This window comes from Lepidochelys kempii, chromosome 4, assembly GCF_965140285.1.
Source record: "Lepidochelys kempii isolate rLepKem1 chromosome 4, rLepKem1.hap1, whole genome shotgun sequence".
Lineage (NCBI taxonomy): Eukaryota > Metazoa > Chordata > Testudines > Cheloniidae > Lepidochelys > Lepidochelys kempii.
In genome coordinates, this window is record NC_136383.1 from 142,566,193 (window position 1) to 142,579,726 (window position 13,534).

Below are 13,534 nucleotides of genomic sequence, written 5' to 3' on the forward strand. Positions count from 1 at the left end.
GCACACACAGCCCCACCACGTGCAACCTCCCCACCCCCCCACACGCTGGCCCTGGCAGTCTGGGCCATGCCAGCCACGCCCCTCACCAACGCCTTTGCCGTATTTGGCGCTGTGGGCCCAGCCTGTGGCGGCCACGAAGCCAAGGTGGCGGCATAGCACGTGGGCGTTGGCCAGCGTGAAGTCATCGTCGCAGATGGTGCCCCACTCCTCATTGTAGAAGACCTCGATGCGCCCCTCGTTGTGCTTGCGGGGGTACCCAGCCAGGCGGAACTTCAGCTTGGGGCCCTGGCTCTGCGCTGTGGGCGTGGGCCCGGTGCGCTGGGCAGCACCCACCCAGAGCCAGACGCTGCAGAGCAGGGCCAGCAACTCCTGCCATGCCCAGGCACTGCTGCTTCTCATGGCTGAGACGGGCCTGAAAAAAAAAGGGGGGATGGGGTCAAATAGGCCCCCATGCTCGTGGACTGGTGCACAGCCCCACGGAACAGCAGAGACTCTGATGCCAGGAGTCAGTGGAGAGAGACCCAAGTGCCCTTGCCCACGCAGCTGGGGGGGAGCGGGGTAAAGGGGAGCCCAGGCAGTGGGCTGAAGGCGGGGAGGAGCCCTGCAGTGGGGGTGAAGGGAGCCCATGTGGGAGGAACTACGTCTGTGGGTGGAGGCCCAGCACAGGGCGGAGGTTGTCTGGGTGATGTTCCCCTGCCCTTCCTCTCTGCCCCTGCCAGCCCTGCCCAGGCCCACACTAGGTCCCTTCCCTGGTTCCCACCTCCCCCACCGCCCTGCCATGGCCGCTCACCCGCCCTGCCTGTCGCCAGCTGCCCTTTACCCTGCCGAGTGGCTGAATGTCACGTCCTCTATGAGTGTCCACCTGGCCCACACTGGGACCCAGCGTCCCGCCCTGCCAATAATGCCGGCTCCTCTCACCCCTGCAGCAGGCCCTGGGCCCTCCCCACGCCCATCCACTCTGCCCCTCAGCAGACAGGCCCCACATGGGGTCACAGAAACAATCCGGCCCCAGGCAGCTCCTTCTGCCCCCCTGCAGCGCCTAGGGTAGGGCCGGTCCCGGCCGGCCTTAGGGCACACCTGGACGTACAGCACTGCGCTGCCCAGGGAAGACCCTCTGTGCGACGGGAGAGCGCGCGTCTGTCGGCATAAAACCACCTCCGCGAGCCGCAGGAGCTACGGCGGCCGGCAGGAGACGCTCTCCTGCCCGCACAGCACTGTGCATCCGGACGCTTCTGTCGATGGGACTTATGTGGCTGCGGGTGGGGAGGCGGTGGTTATTCACCCCCCAAGCGACAAGTGTTACTCCGACATAATCTGTAGCATAGATATGGCCATAGGCTGTGCGCCCTGAGGCAGGGGCTCCTCCTTCTGGCACTGCCCCCTGGGGGCGCTTCGAACAACCCCGGTGCCCCACAGCCTGAGACCTGCCACCCAGCCTCAGTCCCAGCTGCAGCTCCACACTTGGCTGGAGAATTTCCTCAATGACGCGGCCCCTGCAGAGCCTCCTGGCGGGTCAGCACCACCTCCTCCCACTCGCCGGTAGCTACCAGGCCACCGAGCGTGCTGGGCACTCCCTGGGAACATGGAGAGACACAGTACCTGCCCTGGGAACCAGCCACTAAAGGCCCCGTCCCCAAGGCAGCTCCCCCTCCTGCCAGCCAGGTCGCCATGGGGTTCCCCAACATCGCTGTCTGCCAGGAAACTCCACAAATTCCTAAATGCAGGTAAGTGGTGCCACAACCCTGCCCACCACCCCGTGAGACCTCATCCAAGGTGCCCGATCCCCTCGAGCCTCACAGCCGACCCAGAGCCCCACCCAGACCCAGAGTGCCACTCGCCGCACTACACTGTCCAGTCTGCCACCGGCTGCCCGGGAGGACATGGTGCCAGGCTGCTGCCAAGGCCCCCGGTGGGTTCCCAACCTTCTGTCTGGGACCATCCGCCCCATCTCAGCCATGATGCCGCGGGCTGGTGCCTCCAAGCACCGTGGAGAGACGCTCCCAGCAGCCTGACCTGCTGCTGCAGCTGCCTCCCACTGGGCCCACGCTGCGAGGCCAGGCCAAGCCACTTCTCCTTGCTGGATACATGCCAGTCAGTGCCCAGCTACCCAGGGCCAGGTGGGGCAGCTGGTTTGGAACTGGCCTTTATTTCCTGCTTTTCTCTGCTTTCAAGCCACTAATCAATAGGAACGTTGCTGAGGTCAAACTGAGCTGGGTGCCTGCCTGCCACTTGGGCCCTGACATGCTTGAGGAAGCAGAGGAAGGGGCATGGAGGGGCCAGGGTGGCAGAGCCATGGAGAGGGCAGGGATCCTTGCCTAGGGCAGCACCAGGGCAGGGCGTATGAGCCCCAGTGGGCAGCACTGAGGGCACCTTGGATGCATAAACAGGAGACTATCACGTAGGAGAAGAGAAGTGATTTCCCCCTCTGTATCTGGCACTGGGGCGGCCGCTGCTGGACTCTTGTGCCCAGTTCTGGTGCCCACAATTGAAGAAGGCTGTTGACAAATTGGAGCGGCATCAGAGAAGAGCCACAACAATGACTAAAGGATTGGAAAGCCTGCCTTATAGTGACAGACTCAAGGAGCTCAATCTATTCAGCTCAACAAAGAGAAGGTTCAGGGTGACTTCATCAGTCTACAAATGCCTACGTGAGAAACAGAAATTTGATAATAGAGGGCTCTTCAGTCTAGCAAACAAAGATGTAACAATGCCCAGTCGCTGGAAGTTGATGCTAGAAAACCTCAATCTCTGTATAAGACAATTTTTTTAAAACAGCGAAGGTAATGAATGATTGTAAGAACTTCTTGTGGGTCGTGGCGGATTCTCCATCCCTGGGAGATTTTAAATCTCCATTGGGTGGGGTTTTTAAAAGATCTGCTCTAGTTCAAACAGGAATTAATTTCGGGAAGTCCCATGTCCTGTGCTAGGAAGGAGAACAGACCAGATGACCACAGTGGACCCTTCTGGCCTTGCTATCTATGAACCAATGACTCTGTGAGATGGAGACGCCATCACTTCCCTTGGGAGTTTGTTCCAACGATTAATCACCCTCACTTGACAACTATCTTCCTAACTTCTAAGAGGAGTTTTGCTGGCTTCAGCTTCCAGACAATGGTTCTCGTTCCACCTTTCTTCACTGGCTTCAGCAGTCCTTTCCGTGCCCAGCATGTTCTCCCCATCAAGTCCTCACACCCTGTACTCACGTCACCTTGCAATCTTCCTTTTGCTAAGCTGAGTGGATTGAGCTCTTCTCTGCACCCTCTCCAGTTTTTCAACATCCTTTTTAAAAGGTGGGAACCAGAATGGGAGCTATATTCCAAGTACCTGCCTCACCACTGCCATATACAGAGGGAAACTCACCTTGGTGCTCCTACTCATGACTCCCCTGTCATACATCCAAGCATCACATTAGCCCTTTCACCCACAGTATTGCACCGGGAGCTCATATTGCTTTGCTTGTCCACTATGGCCCCTGTACGAATCAAGTTTGTTTGACCCACAAAACTAGGCTGAGTGGCATTAATTATATTCCTATTCTTTAATTTTTCATTATCTAACTGAATCTTGTATCTGCTTTTCCATTATTTTGCCCAGGACTGATATCAGGCTAACCAGCCTATAGTTCTTGGGTCATCCTGTCTGCCTTTACTGAACATTTGCACAACATTAGCACTTTTCCTGACTCCTGGAATTTCCCCAGTATTCCATAATTTATTAAAAATTAACATCACCTGGTCAGAGATCACCTCAGCCAATTCTTTTAGGACTCTTGCGTGCAAGTTATCCAGGCCTGCTGATTTTAAAATGTTTATCCTTACATTCAACTTGATGGCATTTCATCATTTGGATATTATACAATAACTTCAGAAGGCAGCATCTGATCAATACAAGAATCCTATTGATTTTGATGACAAGTAGGAAAACCAGAAGGTGAAAATTGGGGGGACACAGAGCCCCGGCATGTGATCAGCAGAGCTGGCAGCTTCAGCCACCTGTGTAATTGTCTGCAGATCAAGGAACCAGTTGATGGCACCATCGACACCTCCCAGCATAACCACCACCCAGTCAGCTCTGCCCACCCCCCAATGCAGTGTACCGTGTTAGAGAGAAATTGAATAAAAAGGAGGAAAGTTAGGGATGGCAGAGAGCCCCTGGAATGGGCGGGAGAGGGAATAGGGGATGCAGAGCCCCAGCACAGGGGAGGAGAGGGGTCCCTGGCACTGGGCAGTTGTTTCTGAGCATAGTGCAGGCATGAGGGGCACAGGGCACACTGAATGGCAGACTCTGATCAGACGGGACATGGCTGGTTCCCAAAACCTCAATGGCCAGATTGGGTTTGCAAGAACAGAACCAAACCCAGCTGGGAAATTGTTTATGGGCACGCAGCAGGAAAAGGCTTTGCAGAGCTGGCCAGGTCGCAGTCCGCCCCCATGGAAGGCATCTGCCCCTTCACCAGGTCAGATCATCACTGCATCTCGCTGACCCCGCAGGATCAGGACTAAAAACGCCATCATTCACCTGCAGCTTGCCAAGACATGCCAGCCCTTCCTGCTGAATGAAGACCCGGGCACTGCTCCCCCGCACCTGGAGCACTGACATTCCCTGCATCACCGGCTAGGCTGCTTTGTACACATCAGGCCTGTGCTCGTCCCCAGAGAGCCCCCTTGGTCCAGATCTCCAAAGCCATTAATGGACTCAGTCTGTTCTGGGCTTTGTGACTGGCTACTTCCCAGCAGCTGGGACCTTGGCAGCACAGTCCCAGTACTGCAGAGCTCACAGTCTGAGCTGCCCAAAGGGAGAGGGGACACAGAGCAGTGGGTTTTATTGACCTTTCTCTCTCTTTCTCAGCAGAGGGCACTTGAGTTTTATTGACCCTTTCGAGAATGGAAGGCAGGGAGTCTGGGGCATGTTGGGCCCAAACATTCAAACCTTCCAGCATGAGACCTCAGCCAAAGGGGCTACAAAAACAGGGGAGCAGAGGGACTAGCTCACACACAATGGAAATATTGGGGGGGGGCGGGGTTTCAACACCATGTAAACTCACGGAGACAAGAGTGGGACTCGGAGGGGCTGAAGCACCCACTGCAGCACCCCGGATTGGGGCAGGGAGCAGTTGGAACCACTGGGACCCCCCTAGCCTGGGACTCTCCCTCTCTTCCCCACGCCATCCCCTGTTCACAGCTAGCTCTCCTCCTTCTTCCCCCATGAGCAAGGGCAGAGCTCTGAAGTGAGACAGGAACAGAAACATAGTCCAGCATGATGGAGAGACAGCAGATGTTTCAGTTCTGTGTTTGGAAAGAAGCAAAGTGAGGTTTCCACATCTTGGAGATAATGAAATGCTCTCCAGTCCGTCAGTAACAAGGGAGTGTGTTAAACAGCAGCTGCTACAAATAAACAGCTTTGCATTGGCAGAACCGGATAACTTGCACCCGCAGTGTATGAAAAGCATTGGCCCAGGAGCTCTCTGAATCATTAGATATTTTTCAACTTGGCTGGGAACAAGGGGAAATTCTGTGGAACAGAGCTCATGGTGTGCCAGTATTTTAAAGGGGTACATGGGATGACCTGGGTTACTACAGGCCAGATGGCCAGACATTGGTCCAGAATAAAAGTCATGGACAGGCTGAGATGGGAGGCAACGAGTCAAGAATTAGAAGATAGCAGCACACGTAATGCCAGTCACCAGGGGTTTATGGAAAATGGGTCTTGTCAAACAAACGTGTTATTGATTTTAATGAGATCCCACATTGGACTGATAAAAGAAATGTGTTGTCATAATAGACAGACTTCTAGAAGGCATTTGACTTTATCCCACGTGACATTCTGATAAAAAGATCAGCACTTCACAAAATCACTGTAGTCCATAGTAAATGGATAAACCGGTTAACTGCTAGAGCTAAAAATGTAACTGTGAATGGAGAATAGTCATCCAATGAGGGTGTTTCTGTGGGGGTCTTAACAGGGATCTGTTCTTGACCTGATGCTTTTCAATATCTTTATCCATGATTTGGAAGAAAATATAAAACCATTCAAGGGGTGTTTTCTCTCTCTGGGGAACGGGCTGCAACTCTCGCCCTGTCTGAAGGACGTTTTCTCTCTAGGTGAATTCAGCAAACCAGCAAGGAAAAACCAGAGACACAAATTCTAGTTTTCACAACACCCTCATCCTACACCCACCCACTGATGGCCTGCTGGATTTGCTCCTGAGACCCTAAGGACCCCAGGATAGGCCTCTGTCACATGACGTGGAGGAATAACTATTGATCCCTAGGGGAGCAGCCACAGAGGGGGACATGACACACTTTGCCAGTCAGTCACACACCTCTGCTACAGAGCAGGACTCCCAGGTTCTAATCCTGGCTCAGGGAGGGTAGCATTGCCCCATGGTTAGAGCAGAGGCAGCCAAGCAGTGTGGCCAAGCAGCTGAGAGCTGCACCCTGGCTCCAGCTCTGCCAAAAGCGCCTTTGTGCAGCCTCTTGGTGCCTCATCGGTACGACAGGCTGAGCCGCGACTGCCCATGCGCAGGATCTGAGGCCTCGCTCAGTGCAAGGCACTGCACAGAAACCCGGACAGCAGCCACACGGGACTCCCGAGTCCCAGCCCACTGCCCCTTCCCGTAGGCTCCAGGATATTGGGCGGGGAGCCCAATGTGGCACAGCAGAACAGGCAGCCCCCCATCACATGGCACGTGCAGCAGCCCAAACAACCCAGCCACCCTGAGAGCTCTGCTGGGAGTCCGCCAGGGTAGGGAGGGCACAAGGAGAGAGAAGAGGCAAGACCTGAGCAGTGGCCAGGGGCTGGATTCTGCAGGGCTGGGAGGTCGGGGGATGCCAGGAAGGGGCGCCAGCACTCTGGCACCAGCGGGTTAGATAACCTGAGAATGGAACGGGCGTTTCATGCCTCTTCTCGGGGCCCCCCTGGCTGTGGGAGGCTCCTCCCTGCACTCAGCCAAGTTCTGTCAAGGTCGGGGGAGAAGAGGGTGTTTCTGAGAGGGGCAGGGCAGAGGGGTCCGACACGCTGGCTGAGGTGGAGAGGTGGGCGGAGCACTGGGCTACTCACCTCATGAGGGGACATCCCCGACACTGCCAGGCAGCACATTCACAATGCAAAGGAAACATATTTCACCCAACATATAATTAGCCTGTGGAACTCACTGCCACAAAGTATCACTGAGGCCAAGGTCTCTTCAGGAGTCACGAGGCTCAGACATTTGCAGGGACAATGGAGCCACACAGAGTTACACTGGAGAGCACCAAAAATTCAGCCAGGCTGTAACCCTCCACGGCGCAAGCTGGCCAGCGCAGTCAGCTGGAGCCTCCAGCCTGGGGCAGGCTGCTCAGGAGGGGCTCTCAAGGGCTGCAGCAGCTGGTGACAGGAGCTGTCGTACAGGAGCCTCGTGTGATCCCGACTGGCCACTCCAGCGGCTCGGGAGCCTGGGTTGCGCACTCTGGCCAGAGACAAGGTTTCCTCTAACTGGGGTTGTGTGCGAGGGGTCCCTACCCAGAGCAGGACATTTGATCCACCCCGCACCGAGCCAGACGTGCCTGCCTCCCCAGCATGAATGGGCCTCAGAGACCTTGGGGAAAGGGCTCGGAAGGACTGACAGGCCTTAAGCAAACAGCAGGGAGGCAGTTAAGAGAGAGCCCAGCTCCCTGTGACTGCTCAGGAAACCTCAGGAATTTACTGACAGTGCCAATGAATGGGCCAAGGCCACCTCCTCGCAGGAGCGGGGGCAGGAAGGAGTTAACACTGCCAGCTAGAGGAATGAGAGGCCTTGCAGAATCCGGGAGAGGGGGGCAAGGATGGGGACTCAGCAATCCTCCCACACCTGCCCACCTCCATGCTGGCCCCTTCTCAGACCCTCCCCGCGGTTGTCCCCTCACCTCGGGGCTCAGGGAGTCTTCCACCAGCACTAGCATTGGGGAGTGTCCCTGGGCAGCCGGGGCCAAGCTCTGCAGAGCTCAGCAAGGACGTGGCCTGCTCTGCTCTGTCATCTCTGCTGACAGCACCCCTGGAGCTCTGCCCTCCCTCACCTGCTCATCCAGGCCATGGCTGAACCCTGCCTCCTCTTCCTGTTGCTTGTCTCCCTTTCTCCCTCCCCTCCGCTGGGACACCCACCCCGCCCCATGCTCCAAGTGGCCCTCCTTCCCCTGCACCAAGCCTGTGGCCCTTGGTCCCTGGCCCACCCTCTGCTGTGGTCAGTGTGCGCTCCAGAAGGGATGTGGACCATTAGGCAAGGGATGAGAGAAGAGCTCCAGGAACAATGTGAGGCCTGGCAAACCAGCCCTGCAGCAAGACCCTGAAGCAGCTCAATCCAAGGGTAGGCTAAAGGGTGACTTGGCCTTGTCTGCAAGTTCACATTCCAGAGCCCAACAGCTCCCTCCTGAAATGACACAGCAGAAAGCAAGGAAGTCCCCACTGACTGTCTGGAGGCATTGGTGCTGCCAGTGATGTAGCTTGTGGGCCTGGCAGGTGACCTGGCTTCCAGGAAACGCTCCTTGCTAATACAGAGCCTGGGGCAGGGATGGAGCCAGATGCATTGGGGGAACCAATGGTGGTGACATTCCCAGGTGGCACCAGGAAGGGCTGCGGCCCTACCATGGGCAAAGACAAACTCCAGTGCCCCAAGCCCAGACACGCAGGCCAGATACAGCTTGGGCAAGGCTGCTAAGAGAAAAAGCCACAGCTGGAGAATCCTTAGGGGCTCCATCAGTCCCTCTCCAGGGGCCAGGCTGCCCACTACCTGGGGGCCACGTAAAGGCCCCAGCAGAGTCCTACCTGTGCAGAAGCCCTGCCTATGGTTCAACTCAGCCACCCTTCTCCATTCCACGTGTCCACGATGGGCTTGTGGCCCCAGACAGCCCAGCCTCCGCAAAGGGGCTGCAGCTGGGTCAGGTGCTCAAACAGTTCTGGTCTCTCCTGCTGACTGGGGGGAAAGAGTGACCTACAGCCATGTCTGTGCTCTGAGTAACGCCAGGGCCAGGGGGCACCCGTGCTATCTCAGCCTCCACCTCCCTCCTCTCTGGGGAGCTGAACAGCGCCCAGTGCTGCAGCTGGGCCTCTGGGACACGGATTTTGGTAACCCCGGTGCCAGTCAGAGCCAGGGGCACTGTTCTGCCCACTACAGACACGAGTCTGTGTGCACACGAGGAGTGGGGCCTGGCACCACAGAGGTAGTGCAGGGGAGGAAGTGCGGCCAAGGCAATCCTGTGGAAACAGGGTATTTCTGGGGGCTCCCTAGCTTGTGCTGGGGACGGGGCCAAGCCCACAGCCCTGGAATGGGACAGGACACAAGCCGCTGCCCTGGCGTTAACACAGGGATGTCTGGCTGCCAGGGTCTAGCCTGGTACTCATAGTAAAACTGCCTCACTTCTGATCCTTACCCTGTCCGAAAGATTAATTCAGTCCCCTCCAGACTGTGGAAACAAAGCTGACCTGGGCTTTTCTGGGCATCTCTCGGCTATTGGTGGCTAAACAGCCAGAGCAGCATATGCTCCCTCCTCTAGCTACTGCAGAACTGGGCCCTGTCCTGTGGGGCACAGCCTGACCCCAGGCTCAGAAATCTCTTAGCCAATCACAAGGCCCCCTAGCCTGAGAAAGCTCCATCTGGTGAAACAAGCACACGGGGCTCCAGGAGCATGTCCCCCAGGGTCCTGCTCTCTGCCTGGGCTCCCCACTGCATACAGAGCCTGGTTCTGGGCCTCTGGCCTGCTGCCAAGCCCCCAAGATACCTGGGTCCCCAAGAGATGCCTGTGGCCATGATGACAACCACATCACCAGGACAACGAACTGGTTGCCGCATGGGGGACAGCCAGGGGCTTGTGAGAACAGGTGACAGAACCGTCCTGGGAGCCTGCCCTGGTTTCTGGAACTCACTGCCACAGGAGAGGAGACCACTATGCTCCAAAGCTCAGCTCTGTGCCTGAGCTCCCTTGCAAGAGCCCCTCACTCACACATGCTGGCCGAGCCTGGGGCACAGCCCCTTTTCCAGCCCTGCTCACACCAGTACTCCCTGCAGCATCTCCCTCGCTGGGTGCACTGGGGCACCCTGCTGATCAGGGCAAGAATACCCATCTAGGCGCTGGCTGCAGCCCCAGGCAAAAGCAATCCCAGCCCAGGAGCCTGTGACCCATTCCAAGGAGAACCGCTTCCCTGCGCTGCAATGGCTGCAGCGGGTGTGACTAGGTAACAACCATGCAGCCCTATGGAGCTCAGCCCCAAGGAAAAGCAGGGGGAGGGCAGAGGAGACTGTGACCCACAAGCGCTGATGGATAGGCAGAGGCAGCTGCAGCTCCAAGGCAGGACTCACCCAGCCATGAGGCTAGAACCCAGGAGTCCTGGCTCCCAGCCCCGCTGCTCTCACCACTAGACCCCACTCCCGTTTCAGAGCCGGGGATAGAACCCTGGCTCCCAGCTCTGCTGCTCTAACCCACTAGTCCATTCCTCCTTGCTTGGTACTGTAACCTCCTCCCCAGCACAAAGTCTCTCTCACTCTGGCCCCTGGCTCAGCAGAGGGGCTGGAGCACAACCCCGGCCTGCGCTGTGAGCTCTGCCTTTCACTGGGAGGCGCAGAGCCCAGCGATGAGGCAGCCAGGGGATGGGAGGCCACCAGTCATTAAAGCTGCCGATTTCTGCTCCTTTCCCAAAGCTGTTGCCGCCCCCAGAGGCTGGGGAGTTCAGTACAGCCAGCGTACCTCTGCCCCTGCAGGCCCCAGTGCCCCCACGGGTACCAGAGCCAGGGAGGAGGGATGGCCAGGGCGCGGCTGGCGTGGGGGATGCCAGCACAGCCCTTGCCTGGCTGGGGCGGGTTCTTTGGGGTCCGCTTGGGGCTCAGAAAACAGCAACAGGCAGCCTGTTTGCAGAAAGTGACCTAGACCTAACATGCAGCCACTTGGACAGCTGCAGCCGTCTGCAACCTCCACAGTGAGCTGCTGCCAGCCAGCCCCAGACGGCCGCCGGGCACAGCCCTGCCAAGTGCCACCGGGGCACCGGCTGCTCCATTTGGCTTCCCCAGGGGCAACGACCCTGCCCCACTAGCCACCGCTCGCCTTACTAAACGCTGCTGCAGGGGAGGTCTGAACCCACCCAGAGGCAGACTCCCCCGGAGGATAAAAGGAGCCCGCCCTGGGTCCACCCTCCCCTCCCCACACAGGCTCCTCCAGGAGCTGCCGCAAATTCCAGCGTCTGTGGAAATTCCGCGTCCCCTTCGGAGGGCTGTAAATTACAGCTCAGCAAACAAGCCGCTGGCCGCCAGGAGCCCGAGCAGCCAGCCCAAGGCAGGACAGCTACACAACCCTACACTGCACCACACTCAACAAACAAGCCGTTGTGCTGCAAACCCTGAGCAAGCCCAGCAGAGCACGCAGCGCCCAGCAACACAACCACACCGCACTGTACACTGCTCTCCTCCCGCACACACCCTCGGTGACCCTAACTGCCGAGCCCCAAGCCTTCTACATCCCCCGCAACGCACAGCCCGCAGCCCCCGCACCCGCCGCTGCGCAGCCCCTCTCCCAGCCGCACAACTCCCCTGCTACACAACTCTGTCCGCGCCCCCCCACACACAATGCACAAGTGTGCCGCACAGCCCTCACCCAGTACACAACGGCACACACGCAGTCCACAGCCCCCTCAACACACAACCCAACCCCCCCACACTGTCCACCGACCCCCGGACACAACCCTCCCCCTCCGCAACCTCTCCAGTAAAACGGGCCAAGCTTCAGGACCGAGGGAAACAAACCCAGCAGGGCCCCCCCTTCCCCTTCCCCTTCCCCGCCCGAGAGCTCGGCCCGGGGCTCAGCCCGCCCGGGGGCTGTGGGGTCCGACACCGCGGCGATGGGCACCAGCACAGAGACGGCAGCGACTGGCTAACGGGGAGCCCGGGCCGCTGCGCTGCGCTGCGCTCCCCCGGCGGGGGGTTACCTGGCGCCCCTGTCCCGGCCGGCCGGCGCTGAGGGCGAAAGGCTGCGGGGCTGCTCCGCGGGGCCTGCGCTCGCTGCTGGGTGGGGCCAGCTCGGCCCCTCTCTCCGCCCCCGGAGCCCTGCGGAGAGCGGCTGCCGGCCAGCGCGGGGCCCCCGGGAGGGACCGGCCCGGCCGCGCCCCGCCCGCTCCGCCCCGCACCGCGGCCTCTGGGCGCTGCGGGAGCCGGCGTCAAACCCCATCGCCAGCGGGCGGCAGCGGGAGGGCGCAGGTCGGACCCCGGGCGGGGGCGGGGGTGTTGGGGGGGGGGCAGCAGCCCCACAGACCCCACCCCGGGCAGGGGCCGGGCATGTTGGGGGGGGGGCAGCAGCCCCACAGACCCCACCCCGGGCAGGGGCCGGGCGTGTTGGGGGGGGGGGCAGCAGCCCCACAGACCCCACCCCGGGCAGGGGCCGGGCATGTTGGGGGGGGGGGCAGCAGCCCCACAGACCCCACCCCGGGCAGGGGCCGGGCGTGTTGGGGGGGGGGCAGCAGCCCCACAGACCCCACCCTGGGCAGGGGCCGGGCGTGTTGGGGGGGGGGCAAGAGCCCCACAGACCCCACCCCGGGCAGGCACTGCCTATGGAATTCCCCTGTGATGGGTCTGGGGGCTTCTGCACTTCAGCTTCTGCTGCAGTTTGATTGTCCCTCATCACTGTAGGGTCGAAGCGCCCCCGTCTTGCCCGGGCCCTCTCACCCCAGGAGCATCAGGTAACAAGGGCCCCTCCCAGATGAGGGGGGAGGGCTCAGGCCTCACTATGCTAGGTGAAGGGTTGCTACTGAGAGCTGCCCCCCAAGTGCCACCGTCTAAGGATGAGGGCCTTTTTCTACAGTAAGCAACAGCAGCCACAGCAGGGCAGCAGCCTGAGCTAAGATGCAGAAAATCACAGCCTCACGGTCCATGTAATATCTCTTGGTGGAGTGGCAGGGATCAAGGATAATCTAGGCATGGCCCAATATCAAACAACAAACAAATACTTTTCCTCAGTCTTTAATAAGGCTAAAGAGGATTTTAGGGATAATGGTAGCATGACAAATGGGAATGAGGATATGGAGGTAGATATTACCCTATCTGAGGTAGAAGCGAAACTCAAACAGCTTAATGGGACTAAATTGGGGGGCCCAGATAATCTTCATCCAAGAATATTAAAGGAATTGACACCCGAAATTGCAAGCCCATTAGCAAGAATTTTTAATGAATCTGTAAACTCAGGGGTTGTACTGTATGACTGGAGAATTGCACACAGTTCCTATTTTTAAGAAAGAGAAAAAAAAAAAAAAGAGATCCAGGTAACTACAGGCCTGTTAAAAGAAAAGGAGTACTTGTGGCACTTTAGAGACTAACAAATTTATTTGAGCATGAGCTTTCGTGAGCTACAGCTCACTTCATCCGATGCATTCAGTGGAAAATACAGTGAGGAGATTTATATAGTTGATGAGGTTGATGGTGGGATGAAAATTGTTGAAATCTTGGTGGAATTCCTCAAGGGCTTCTTTTCCATGGGTCCAGATGATGAAGATGTCATCAATGTAGTGCAAGTAGAGTAGGGGCGTTAGAGCAACACTTCCTCAG

At 58.2% G+C, this 13,534-nt stretch overlaps 1 protein-coding gene across 3 annotated transcripts in view; it reads right to left on the reverse strand.

The window, feature by feature from the left end:
• LOXL3 (lysyl oxidase like 3) overlaps positions 1 to 12,164 on the reverse strand; it is a 30,990-nt gene extending 18,826 nt beyond the window's left edge. For all 3 annotated transcript variants that reach the window (XM_073343161.1, XM_073343160.1, XM_073343162.1), the window contains exons 1-2: positions 11,926 to 12,164; positions 87 to 412 (exon numbers count right to left, since the gene is read on the reverse strand). In XM_073343161.1, the coding sequence (XP_073199262.1) occupies positions 87 to 412; positions 11,926 to 12,164 (565 nt within the window). The remainder of the gene's footprint in view (positions 1 to 86; positions 413 to 11,925) is intronic.
• Positions 12,165 to 13,534: the final 1,370 nt, after the last annotated feature.